Source organism: Protopterus annectens, chromosome 9.part0 (assembly GCF_019279795.1).
Source record: "Protopterus annectens isolate FY-2018-M chromosome 9.part0, PAN1.0, whole genome shotgun sequence".
Classification (NCBI taxonomy): domain Eukaryota; kingdom Metazoa; phylum Chordata; order Ceratodontiformes; family Protopteridae; genus Protopterus; species Protopterus annectens.
In genome coordinates, this window is record NC_056743.1 from 196203174 (window position 1) to 196217749 (window position 14576).

Sequence of the window (14576 nt, forward strand, 5' to 3'; positions counted from 1 at the left end):
GAAGCTCTGACGTCGGGGAAAGTGCGACATCAGCCGAGGCCAGACCCAGACTTTGGAATCCGGCCGACCGAAGGGCTGCCTGAGGCAGGACAACCCATATGTTATGACTGCAGATGCATACCTATCGGACATCTACATTTATGGTTGGTACAAAACTGTACTCTTTGCCTGTTCTCAGGAAACTGAACAGGTCTGGCTGCAGAACAGCAACTTTAGACATTTTGTGTAGGTATGCTTTCCCCCTCAAATGACAGGTATGTTCCTTTCTGTTTGTCTTCCTGTACGCTGGACCCCCAGGGTATTGCTAAAAATGGAGAGGCTGAAAGCAATTATCTTGGCTCCCTTTTGGCTAAGACATTATTGGTTCTGTGTCCTACCCAGCCTAGCAAAGGAGATGTGTGGATAGTGAGTAGACCTTCTGATTGAAAATAAAGGGTCCCTTTTCCACCCCAACCTGGCTGCTCCTAAAGTTGACGGTTTAGATATTTTTGCCCCCGTCCCAGCTAGGCACATGTACTGTGATCATAGTGCAACTGTGATACGTTTGTCATGGTCGAATTGTGATATTCTGCTCTGCACTTTGTATAGCAATGGGAAAAAATGTTAACTATGTGCTGAAACTGACAGTTTATAGCTTTACAGTTTGGCAGCTCTCCTATGGTATTTGATAAGTACGTTTTGATAGCTGTCAAAAGATATACCAAAGTGCAGCATTTAGGTTTGTGACTTTACTGGCAGAATTGCAGAGGTGTAAGTTGCTGCAGAACAGAATGTGCCCATGGCACCCTTTTTCAGACCATTGTGAACAGAAGTGTACACTGTGTATTCCTGCTGACACTTGTGCTTGCTTGATAAGCACAGATCTTTGTGATAATCTTAATCACTTAAAACTTAAAAAGGAAGAAGTGAAATGCAAATGAAAAATGAAAGATTTTCTAGGGGCCTCTGTATTTTACATTGTACATGCAACTGATGTTCATGACTTGGGGAGGTGGCTGCATGGAGGAAATTTTGAAGCTCTGTAAGTCAGGCTGCCTAAACAGTTATAATTTAGGGGAACGAACTGCATGGGGGAATGCAGAAGCACTGCAAATCAGGCTCCTTAAGCAGGCATCCTCTTGTGCCAAATTCCCATATGTTATGGATCATACTGCTACTGAGTTTACTTAAACAGCTACAGTTATTGTAAGTATGCTCAAAAATTTTGCATCATTCATTTCTTCAGTTAGACGGTGTGTTTCATAAGCAGCGAGTTGTATTGTTTAAATACTGTAGAGAATGTGTCCTGTGATTACTCTTGTTACTGTTAAGACACTTGCACTTCTAGCTTTATCATAGTAGTTCTCTTCTCTGGTCCTTGTTTTAATGTCATCTGGTTTATTAATGTATTTATTTATTTATTGTAGGAATGACAGGGCTGAATGGTGGATTAGGCAGTGGGAATCTTTCAAATGGCTCAGGCAGCACAATAGAAGCACTTTCTCAAGCATATTCTGGAATCCAGCAGTATGCAGCAGCTGCCCTGCCTTCACTTTATAATCAGAGCTTGTTGTCACAACAAAGCTTTGTAGCTGCTGGGAGCCAAAAAGAGGGTAAGTGTTTTTTTGTATCGCGTGTGTGTGTGCATCTGTATCTGTGTTTGCAGCTCAGATAAAGCAGTTTTCACTTTGGTATTTACTGGTTTGAACCAGAGTTAATGTTTGATCTTCTAGAAACTGGTAAGAGATCTGTGGCTGTTGTGGTTTGGTCTCAAGTGATGAAGCCATAATGTCCCAGTAAAGCCAGACATAGGTAACCGTATGTAACAATTACCCAGAAATAAGTAATTGCTGTTATGCAGTAACGTTATTTTGTACAGAACTGTTTTGCCTAAAGTTTTCTCACTTTTTAAAATAATGGATGGTTAATATATGATGTTATGTAGTCCAGTCTCGCCTACATTCTTACCCGTGGGTTAGGAGCCGAACCTAGGCTCCGACTCAGCCATACTCTAGCTCGAAGTCTTCAATTGGCTTGTGGCTAAGAGGTATCCCATGCTGCAATTCTCCTATCCCCAGATCTCGTTTGTTGCTCGTACAGCTCGGACGTGGTCTCGCTCTTGGCCGTGGCTAAGTACAGTTTTTCTACTTATTTTTCAAATTAGTAGCTCCAAAATAGCTAGTGTGTGTGTTTTGCTTCTGAACCGGTTCAGTTGAACTTTTCTTGGTATCCTGTTTCTCTTGGTGTTTACGGGCTAGGCCCATTTCAGTTAGAGGACCTAATCCTCCCCTGTTTTTTGTTTCTTGTTGTGTAGCAGGTTGATCCCTTCTGTTAGCGGGTCCTTTGTTGTGTGACTGTTGTTCCCCCTTTTTCCTGGGCTAGGCCCGTTTAACTTAGAGGACCTAGTCCTCCCTGTGGTTACCCCACGGCCTCTAGGCCGTTTAAGTTAGAGGCTCTAGTTTCCCGTGCTCTGTTTGGTTTCTGTGGTGAAGGTGACCCTACCGTTTTCCCGTGTGTGTGTGTGTGTTCTTGCCTTTAACATGTCTAAGGATTCTAAAGAGCACAGGCCTCCGGGCTTTAAAAAGTGTGTCAAATGTAACAACAAGATGTCTTTGACGGATGGGCACTCTGTGTGCTTATATTGCTTGGGGGTTATTCATTTACAGGAATCCTGCTTGTTCTGTCACGCTGTCAGCCCTTGCGTGCTGCAAGAGAGGAAGAACAAGCTAATTTTAAGGGGATTGCTGAAACCTTCCTTTGACGAGGATTTGGAGAGGTCTTCCAGTTCCAGGTCTTCTCCTTCCAGTCCAGACAAAAAAATCTTCTAAGAAACGCTCTCCAGCTCCATCACTCTCTTCGGAGCTGCCGGAGAAAATCATTAAAACTTCAGTTGCTTCTTCAGCTCCACTGGTTTCAGGGCTGACAGAAGACAGTGCATCGATGATGTCGACATCGGCTCTCTGTTTATTGGAGCTGGTGACAGATTTGTCAGTTTGGAGCCGGTCTCCAGTTTTTTGACCGGTTTCTCCAACTCGTAGGTCTCCCTCTATAGGGAGATCCAGATCCTTTACCATGTCCTCTAGGCCCTCTAGGACACTTTCTGATGACAGTGTCGGTAGAGTGGTGAGGAAACTGCTCCAGTCTTCGGTGCTGGCTAAATTGCTTTCGGCTCTGGCCCATTCGGCTCCGGAGCCTGTCCTCCCTTCATCTTTGGCTGTTCCTCCTCCGGACCTTTCTTCGGAGCCAGAGCTGTCGGTTCTGTCTGATGCCCCGAGGTCTGTTCCAGTAGCCCCTTCTGGCATCTCTGCTTCGATCCGCTCCAACCCCATTGGCGCAGTCCATGGGGTCCAGGATTCACAGTTCACCGGTCAGAGCTGAGAGGAGGTATCAGGTCGATCTTGTTTGGCTCTGAGCCATCCTCTCAGCACTTCGGCTCGGGTGAGCGTGGACCCGACATCGGCTTCAGACCTTATTTTCTCAGCTCCGAGAGTGTTTTCTGAGGTTAGTCGACCTTCGGAGCCGGGGGGGATCAGCTTTCGAGGTCATGAGGAGTGTGCTGGCCAAGTCGTCAGCTGCATCTTACGGCACCAACACTCTTCCCCCTCCAGCACCAATATCAGTATCAGATCACCCTCTGTCTAGGGACAGCGGAGACCTAAGGCCTCAGGATACTTCCATGAGTGGTCCCCAGGTTTTTGAGACCTCCCCGGATTTTTTACCTGAGGAGCCACCCAGAAAGAGTGTGTGAAGTGGAAGCACATTGACTCCCAAGATGAGTCTCTCACGTCTGACACCGACCGCAAGGAGTCAGAGGGGTCCCCCAAGTCGTCTTCTGACGATATCTCTTTTTCAGATATCTTGGAAATACTGAGACAGAGAAGCAACTGGCCATCTAAAGCCCCTTCCGAGGGGGAGTCGGTGTTCCTGAAGGCCTTTGGGTCCCAACCCTCCTCCTCTTGGGTTTCTCCCCCGTTCGACAAGCTCCTGGACCTCGTTTGTCAAAAGGTGTGGGAAACTCCAGAAACCAGTCTCTAGGAGACCCAACAGGTTTTTGTCCGCTCCCCTGATAAAGAATTTCTTACAAAAGGCATTCCAGTAGATGCCATGGTGGTGGCAGCAGCCACCAAAGAGGAACTTGCAGAAACTTCATCTACCGTCCATCCCCCTAACAAGGAGTCCAGGGCTATGGACTGGTATGGGAAGCATGTGTTCTCTTCAGCGGCCTTTACACTGCGGTCACTGAACTATTTATCGCATTTTACACGGCCCCAGAGAGATCTCCTAAAGGAGTTGGGAGATTCTCTACATGGTAACGATGTCCTTCAAGGATGCATCTGCAGTCATAACAAATGGGTTGTCCTGTCGTCAGGCAGCCCTTCGGTCGGCCGGATTCCAAAGTCTGGTTCTGGCCTCGGCTGGTGTCGCACTTCACCCGACGTCATCTCTCCTGGTCTTCGGGTATAAAGGCATCAGCCGACGCCATTTTCTTCAGTCTTTCTTGCCGCGTGGCGCCCGAAGCAGAAGCTGTTCGCAAGTGCCGGTCGGTCAGATCCAGAGATTACTACTACCGAATACTACTCAAGACTTCTAAAGCTAAGTACCCCGTTGGGGACTCTTTCTTGCCTCAGCCGATGTCAGAAAAAGTAAATAATTGCTTAACTTGTGGGAAACAAATACCTCATAAGGATTTCCACTCGTACTGCCTACCTTGTTTAGGCCCAGACCACGACGTAGCAGCCTGTTTAGCCTGTGCTTCCTTCAACCGACGGACGCTTAGGCGTCAGTCGGAGTTTGCTGAACAGTTTTTCGGCTCAGATTTTGCGTACATTATGCCGTCGGATCCTCCGACTACTCAAATTGTTAAAAAACGCAAAGAAAAAGACCGACACTCGCGGTCTGCGGTTTTGGCCGAAACCACGGTTAAGCAAATCGCGAGTGTCTCGGTTTCGGCCGAAACCGAGCAAACGGGTCAATCTTCAACCGAATCCATGACTACTACCGAGGCTCCTGCTACCCTAGTTGAATCGGCCTCTGAAGTTTTGCCTACTAACGTGGTTTTTATTGAATTATCAGACACCATCCCTTTGGATGTCTCTCCCCCCCTCACACAGGCCCAGTTCCAGTTCACAAATGCTTACCTTGGCAGAGGATCTCATCTCTTTAATTAGGGCATCCCAATCTCATCCAGACAGGGCCTCTCAGCCTCCAGAAAAGAGACCTAGAGCAGAGCCCCCAGAGCCAGTGTCCACTGATGATTCTTCGGATGACTCAGACATTACAGACCATCCAGAGGCTCCTCTTTCTACTTATGAAGATTCCGATGCTGAAGAATCTATTCCATCTGCCTCTCCTCCAGAGGAATTTTCCTTTGGGGAAACCTTACATGCCATGCGAGAACAATTCCAATGGCAGGGACAAGATTTCTCAGATTCAATTAAAAGGCTTAGGACCTTTCTACACTTACCACAACATAGGCCCTTAGCTATACCCCCAGTTCTGCCTGTTGTGGATGATGCATTTAATGATGTCTGCACTGCTCCTGATACTTTACCTCCAGCCCCTGCCAAACCAGATAGATTTTACAGGGTACCAGACACTCATCACCACTTATACAAAGCCCCACTTGCAGACCCTGAGACTATCTCCCAGGGGCCTAAGGCAGTAGCTTCCACCTCAGCAAAAAAATCCTCTCCCTTCTGAAAGGGAATCCAGGTCCTTAGAGAGATGGGGGAAAAAAGTTTACACCTCTGCTACTCTCTCAGCTAGAGCCTTGAATTGTCAGTTTCATATGATCCAATACCAAGAGTTTATGCTTGATCAGTTAACTAAGAAATTGTCCTCTGATGACTCCTTAGATAAGAAATACGTTTTAGAAATGGTGAATAACATTCAGCAGGTTAGTAACCATTCTTTAAAATGTGGCTATGATGCACTGGAGGCTTCATTTAGATCAGCCATGACTGGCACTGTTATAAGAAGGCATGCATGGTTGAAAGAACAGGTCTTGCCGGATCATGTTAAAGCAAAGCTATTAGATGCTCCTATGGATAAGGCCAGTATATTTGGTACTCCTGCTCAGCAAGTAATGAAGAAAATGGAAGAGAAGGCAAAATCTGTACAAACAGTTAAGGATTTCTTACAGGTTCAGCCCCCAAGGTTTAGCAGGAACTGGCCTTCCAAAAATTGGTCCTTTCCAGACTCCTCAAAATCTCAAAGAGGCAGGAATAGACGTGCCAGAGGCAGAAATCAATCCAGAGGAGGTGCCTACAGAGGACGCCAGTGGCAAGGCAATAACCAGCGAGGCACAGACACAACCACTGCCACTGCACCAGGACAATCACAGTGACTTGGCTCTGACACCGCCTACCAGGGAACAAATAACAGCACCCTTAGGCGGGAAGTTAGCTTTATTTTCAAAAAATTGGCACTACATCACAAAAGACAAGTGGATTTTGCAGACCATAGACCAAGGCTACAGGTTTCACTTCCACACCTTACCAGTGAAAAGAGGAATGCCAAACCTACCTCCAAATCAAAAAACAGAAGCTCTAAAACAGATAGCTCAATTAACAAAGATGAGAGCTGTGGAAAGAGTACCACTAACAGAACAGGGCAAAGGATTCTACTCCAGACTCTTCCTAGTACCAAGAAAAGAGAAAAGTTGGAGACCTATTCTCGACCTGTCCGCCTTAAACACATTCATCATTGTCCCAAAATTCAAAATGCTGACCCTTCAGCAACTTCTTCCCATGCTGGGCAAGGAGTTTTGGCTGGTAACTCTAGATCTCAAGGAGGCATACCTGCACGTCCCCATACGACCAAATTGCAGAAGATACCTCAGATTTCTTGCAGGATCAGAGCATTATCAATTCTCAGCATTGCCCTTTGGCTTATCTACTGCACCCAGAGTATTCACAAAATGCCTGGCATCAGTAATCGCTCATTGCAGGCTACAGGGAATCCAAATTTATCCATACCTGGACGACTGCCTGATACAAGCGGACAACAAAAGCAAACTGACAAAAGACTTACAAAGAGTCATTTGCTTACTACAAGCCCTGGGATACACAGTCAATTTAAAAAAGTCAAGACTGATACCATCCCAAAGAAGAACATTCTTGGGTGCGGAATTGGACTCAGTAAAACAGATGGCATTCCTAACTGCAGAAAACAAGAACAACTCCTCTTTACTTCTTGGCATTAACAAAACAGAACAAACTAACAGCAAGAAAAGTACTGCAGGCCTTGGGCTTCATGGCATCATGCATAATCCTGGTCCCCCATGCCAGACTGCATATGAGAAAGCTACAGTGGTACCTAAAGAATTTATGGTCTCAACACAGGCACAGCTTAGATACAGAAATCCCACTAATCCCATGCCTGAAGCAAGAGTTTCTATGGTGGGCTCAAGCATGCCAGTCAAACACAGGCTTGCCTTTCCACAAATTCCAAGCAAGCCAAACCATCACAACGGACGCCTCAGATCTAGGCTGGGGGGCACACATGCTGGACAAATGCATACAAGGCTTATGGACTCCAGACCAGCTGCACCTGCACATAAATCAAAAAGAAATGCTGGCAGTAAAACTAGCAATCCAGAATTTCAGACCATTCCTCAAAGAAGGCCATTTAATAAGAAGGACAGACAACACCACAGTCATGTGGTACATCAACAAACAGGGAGGCACTCATTCATACCCCCTATGCAGAATGACTCTGGACCTTTGGAGTATGGCTCTGAGCTACAACATCCAGTTACAGGCAATATTTGTACCGGGAAAAGAAAACATCCTAGCAGACATGTTAAGCAGAACTACCTCGGATGCTCACGAATGGATGCTACACCCGGACATCTTCAAGGCCATCATAAAGAAATGGGGAATGCCACAAATAGACCTATTCGCATCCCCACTCAATCACCAGCTCAGGAAATTCTGCACAAGGACATACCACCCACTAGCCTGGAAGGTGGACTCTCTATCCTTCAGTTGGAAAGGCCTGACAGCATATGCATTTCCACCTCTCCCTTTGATGCACAAGGTACTACTGAAAATCAAAGAGGAACGTCCAAGGATAATTCTGATAGCTCCAAATTGGCCAAGACAACACTGGTATCCATTACTGAGGAGCATGTCTCGGGGGAGGACGTGGACACTACCCCTGATGCCTTTGATGTTAACCCAGAACAACTACAACATCATGCATCCAAACCTAAAAACTCTGCAACTGACTGCCTGGAACATCACATAACAGCAGCTAAACCAGACTTATCCCAAAGGGTGAAAGACATTATCGTTGAAGCCCGCAGACCTTCAACAAGAAGGAACTATGCAGGAAAATGGAAAAGGTTTGTCATTTGGAGTACTGAAAGAGGAAAAGATGTCAAAAATAGACATTGCTAACATCCTGGAATACTTGGCAGAGCTTCTACATACAGGCCTGTCCTATTCCTCCATCAAGATACATGCATCAGCCATTTCTGCAGAATACAGCTTCGATCCCCCTGTCTTCTCACATCCTCTACTCAGACAGTTCCTCAGAGGAATCAAGAATGTAAAACCTCCTAGGAAACCACCATTACCAGCATGGGACTTGAACTTTGTGCTAGAAAAATTGACACTTCCTCCATTTGAACCAGCAGCAACAGCAGATCTTCAACACCTATCATGGAAAACTGCTTTCCTACTGGCAATTACTTCAGCAAGAAGGGTTTCGGAACTACAGGCCTTAATGGCAGTACAACCCTTCCTAATCTTCCATCAAGATAGAGTGTCCATGAGAACTAATCCTACATTTATGCCTAAGGTGGTATCCAGAGTGTCTCTAAACCAGGCAATCCACCTACCTACCTTCTTTCCCAATCCACAGAACAGGGGGGAAAGACTGCTGCATACCTTGGATGTACATAGATAGTTACGCTACTACCTGGACAGAACCAAAGGCAACAGAAAAACTGACCAGCTTTTAGTAGCCTATGCAACAGGAAGGGAAGGAAAAGCAATTTCCAAACAGACAATTTCTAAATGGATAGGAAATTGCATAAGATTCTGTTACTCCTACCATGGAAAGCAAATTCCACAGAACATAAGACCTCACTCTACAAGGGCTACAGCCACTACCACAGCTTTCTTACGAGGAGTGGCTACCAAGGACATTATTGAGGCGGCTACTTGGACCTCCGTGCATACATTTGCCAAGCATTACAACTTACCTCTTTATTCTAGATCCCGAGCAGGGTTTGCCACTGCTGTTTTGCAAGGGATCCTAACTACACCATAATCCTTCTTCCTCCTCCCCTAGTTTGGCTATGGTATTCTACCCATTTGTTATGACTGCAGATGCATCCTTGAAGGACATAGTACAGTTTTGTACCTACCATAAATGTAGATGTCTGAACAGGATAGCATCTGCAGTCAGGATTACCCACCCTCCTTCCCCTCTGTGGTACTCCTAGGGTACTTACCCTCCTAATAGCTAGCTAGGGGGGGATCTCTTATGGTGTATTTGTTTGTATATATGTACATACATGCTTATTTTTTGTGTGTGCCTACTACTTTTTTTTTGGAAACATTGACATTTATCCAAAATTTAGTTTTCCAAGAAGGGCAACTGGCATCTGGGGCAAGAAACACTGAGGAAAATGGCGTCGGCTGATGCCTTTATACCCGAAGACCAGGAGAGATGACGTCTGGTGAAGTGCGACACCAGCCGAGGCCAGACCCAGACTTTGGAATCCGGCCGACCGAAGGGCTGCCTGACGACAGGACAACCCATTTGTTATGACTGCAGATGCTATCCTGTTCGGACATCTACATTTATGGTAGGTACAAAACTGTACTTTTCTGATGCTGTGGCTCAAAGTCAATGCTCAGATGTCTACCCTAAATTCTGTTACCAACTCCTACATGAGGCTGATCTCTTACCCAGCCGATGGAGCGAGCAAGGCTGCAGGTTCCAGAGTCTCTCTTAGGAGACACTCTTGGATGCAGCTGTGCAACTTCACGGAGGCCTTCAAGTCTACCTTCACCAATGCGCTTTTTGACGGTTCATCCTTGTTTGGAACCAAGGTGAAGGACACTCTCACTAGGTGGGAGCAGGAAGGAAAAACCCTGTCTGCCATGGGAGTCTGTTTTTCCATGCCTTCTAGACCTTATCCCAAGGGCCAGAAAGGTGAAAAAATGTGGTTCAGAAAATCGCAGAGGTTTTTTCACGATGCACAGAGTGATTCCCCCTCCAGAGGCAGAGGAGGGGGTGGAAATTCAGGTAGACACCGCCCTAGAGGCAGAGGAAGACTGCATAACCAGGGGGACCGCGATTCCTTTCGTGGTTCTCCCTACCAGAGCTCCTGAGAGGAGGCCCGACTGTGCATCTCTGGAGCCAGTCGGGGTTCGCAATTCGCTATACCCAGAAGCCTGGCGGGACATCACCCAAGACGAGCGAGTATTAGAGATAATCTCCAGAGGTTATCATATTCCCCTTCTTTCATGGCCCCACTCCAAACAAAAGAATCCCAGACATCCCACCCAGTCAAAGGGATTCTGCAACCTTAGAAGTTGAAAAGTTGCTGTTAAAAGGAGCCATCCAGCCCGTCCCCTCAGACCAAGTAGGATTAGGGACTTTCTCCATATTCTTTTTGGTGCCGTAAAGAACAGGGGACCCGATACCCATTTTGGATCTCAGCCGTTTGAACCTTCATGTAGAGAAGTCCAAGTTCCACATGGTCACGTTGCAGTCAATTCTCCCGTTATTAGGGAAAGATGTATGGATGTGCCCCATCGACCTCAAGGATGCTTACTACCATATAAAAATGGACAGGACATCCAGAAGTCTCCTACGCTTCCGGCTGGGAGCCAGTCATTTTCAGTTTCGCGCCCTGCCCTTTGGTCTCACCACAGCCCCCAGGGTGTTCACCAAATGCATGGCAGTGGTAACGGCTCACTTGAGACATCTGGGATTCCAAGTGTTTCCATACCTGGATGACTGACTCCTGTCTGCCACCACCAGGCATCTACTACTACAGACCAGGGACGCCACTATTGCACTGTGCCAGAGTCTGGGAATTACCTTGAATTGGGAAAATTCTGCATTGTTGCCCTCGCCGCGTGTTACCTTTATCGGCGCCGAATTAGACATGGTGCCCATGGGGGTTTTCCTGCCAGAAGAGAGAGTTCAGGTTTTACAGCAACAGATCTATGCTCTATTACCACTGAAGAAGGTCAAGGCAAAAGTGGTCCTCAAGTTGTTAGGGACCATGGCTGCCACAATCATGCTAGTGCCTCTTGCAAGACTACACACGAGGCTTCTTCAGTGGCTACTTTTTGCCCAATGGTCTCTTCAGCATCTCCCGCTCTCCCATCTTATTGTAATAACAGACAGGTGCAAGCAGGATCTGTGCTGGTGGCTGCAGACCAACAATCTCAACGCGGGTATGCCTTTCGTTCTTCCTTTTCCGATTGCCACTGTGACCACTGATGCCTCCCAGATCGGGTGGGGGGGGGCATTATCTCGGCAGGACAGTCCAAGACACTTGGCAGGAACATGAGATCCATTTGCATATCAACGTCTTAGAGATGAGAGCGGTGCTATTAGCCGCTTGCTCAGAGGTGACCTTTGCCTAACATACAAGGCCATGTCAAACCCAGATTTGATGAATATGCTTCACCTCAAAAAATCTAGATCCCGGAGACTTAAACCCCACACGCTATTAATAATAGGACGCTGAGGGATAGATTCATCACCCAAAGACTCCTATGCTGTGGAATAAGTATATGTGAGGCAGAGCACCTCGCTGGCCTTGTTCAAGAGAAATCTTGACCAATGGATGGGAGATCGCAGATATACCCCAGGGATTACCTCAGTGTCACTGCTCAACAGAGGCACAGCAAAATAATGGGTATAGTTCCCCATACTAAAGGGGTGGCGTAAGCCACAAAACTATGGGCTAGGCTTGTAAATGCCCTCGGGCAGATAGCCTAGTATGAACCTATGAACAAGCACTTCAATGCTTTCTTCCTCATGGGACAATTGCAATCCACTCAGACAACATGTCAGTGGTCTGGTATCTGAACAAACAGGGAGGAACCAGGTTGTATCCCCTTTGCAGAGAGGCACTTCGAGTGTGGCAGTGGGCAGTATCTTCCCGGTGCTTTCTAGTGGCAACGCACATACCGGGGAAGTCCAGCGTGATTGCCGACAGGCTGAGCAGAGCTATTCTGATGCCTCACGAGTGGTCCCTGAACGAACAAGTGGTGGAACGGATTTTCCGCAGATAGGGTCAGCCTTGCTGCGATCTACTTGCCAGCCTCCTCAATGCCAAATGCATCAGCTTCTTCACCCTTATTCCCCCGAAGGGGAAAACACCCAGGGACACTCTAGATCACGATTGGCCCTCCTGTCTTCTCTATGCCTTCCCTCCAGTTCCCCTGATAACGAAGGTTATTCAGAAAGCACAGTCCTTGGGAAGCAAAGTGATACTGATTGCACATCACTGGCCTAGTCAGAGCTGGTTTCCTTTTCTTCACCCTTATCTAATGGACAATCTGTGGATTCTGGACCCAGAGCCAGATCTGTTGACTCGTATGTCAGGCCAGTTCCACCCCTTCATTCAGACCCTCAGGTTGACAGCATGGCTGCTCCAATTCCGTCCCTAGTCAGGCTTCATGATTACCGGAGGTGGTTCATATTCTGTCTTCCTCCCACAAGCCTTCTACTAGGAAGATTTATTCCAGTAAGTGGAAGAGATTCTCCTTTTGGGCTCATGAAAGGCAGATTGATCCCTATACAGCTCCCATCTCATCAGTTTTAGAGTTTTTCTCAACTGTTTAGCCAGGGATCAGCTGCGGCAACTATCAAAGTGTAGTTGGCAGCTATTTCTACTTTTCATGTTGCTAATGAACCCAATCTAATGGCACACAGACTTTGTAGGGCTTTTCTGAAAGGGGCTATGCTACTTTGACCTCCAATCTTTGATCCTGTAATGCCATGGGGCCTTAATTTTGTGTTACAGCAGCTTACCTCACCTCGTTTTGAGCCCGCGGCAACCTGTGACATAAAATTTTTGTCTTGGAAGACAGTCTTTTTGATAGCCATCACTTCAGCTAGGCGGGTCTATGAACTTCAAGCTTTATTGGTTCGGCCCCCTTCCTTGGTATTTCACAAGGATAGGGTTTCGCTAAGACCTAATTCTTCCTTTATGCCTAAGGTTTCTTCAGTGGTCAACCTCAACCAGTCTATTGAGCTGCCTGTGTTTTTCCCTTAATTCTCTAATAAGGCAGAATTTAAGTTTCATCAGCTAGATGTCCACAGACAATTGTGTTTCTGTTTACATAGAACAAAAGATTTTTAGGAAGTCTGATTAACTCTTTGTCTCGTTTTCAGACAATAGACTAGGGACTTCAGTTTCTAAAGTAACTCTGTCCAGATGGATTTCTAGCTGCATTTCCTCCGTCTGTACTTCAAATGGCAAGGAATTACCCTTTAAAGTAAAGGCTCATTCTACACGTTCGGTGTCTACTTCTACTGCCTTTCAGGCTAGGATGTTTATGGATGATATTTGTGCTGCAGCTACTTGGGCATCTCCTCACACCTTTGTTAGTCACTACAAATTGGATCTGGTATCAAGGGGCAGATCCTCATTTGGTTCGACAGTGCTCAGGAGTCTTTTCCAGTGAGCCGCCCAAGATCTAGGTGCTAGGGACGCTGTCCCACGGGTAAGAATGTAGGCGAGATTGGACTACATAACATCAGGAAGTTATCTGCTCACCATAACGTTCGATGTATGTAATCCATCTTGACTCACATTCTTACTAACCCCCACCCCCATACCCCCTCATGGAGGAACTAGAGGTCTAGTCTCTGTTTTCAGCACTCCTTCTTGATGTGTTGAGTTGGTTCTTCCTCTCAGCGTGCTTGTGTGTGTGTGTGTGTGTGTGTGTGTGTGTGTGTGTGTGTGTGTGTGTGTGTGTGTGTGTGTGTGTGTGTGTGTGAGCTCGCAGCAAATAAGATCTGCGGATAGGCGCATTGCAGCATGGGATACCTGTTAGCCACAAGCCAATTGAAGACTTCGAGCTAGAGTATGGCCGAGTCGGAGCCGAGGTTTGGCTCCAAACCCACGGGTAAGAATGTGAGGCGAGATGGACTACATACATCGAACATTATGGTGAGTACATAACTTCTTGTTTGGGCTTGTTTCATCTCTGAAGGTCTATTTTCAGCCTTATAATTGTAGTTCTGTGTACGCTAATAGCTTTTGGCTGACTTAATATTGCTGTTGAGTCTTGTTACATTTGTGTAAGCAATTCAAAATGAAGTTAGTGCGATACCACAGTAGAACCATGGTAATGAAAAATGCTTTCAAGCCAGTGATTTTAGATGGTATATTTTATTTTTTATGGTCATCTGCAACATACAGAGGATAAGTAGGGTTAGTGATGAGATCTCTATGGTCATCATCTGACTCAGGATGTTTAAACATTGACATCAGGCAGTGAACTTTTTAGTGAAATAGAACCTAATGCTGCTGCCTTGATAGTGTTGCATTTGCTTTGATGTCCTTCAAGGATGCATCTGCAGTCCTAACATATGGGTTGTCCTGCCTC

The 14576-nt window shown here is 46.4% G+C and overlaps 1 protein-coding gene across 8 annotated transcripts in view; it reads left to right on the plus strand.

The window, feature by feature from the left end:
* The window catches only part of CELF1 (CUGBP Elav-like family member 1), a 1362987-nt gene that overhangs the window by 1052034 nt on the left and 296377 nt on the right, over positions 1-14576 (plus strand). For all 8 annotated transcript variants that reach the window (XM_044082727.1, XM_044082728.1, XM_044082731.1 and 5 more), the window contains one exon: positions 1407-1592. In XM_044082727.1, the coding sequence (XP_043938662.1) occupies positions 1407-1592 (186 nt within the window). The remainder of the gene's footprint in view (positions 1-1406; positions 1593-14576) is intronic.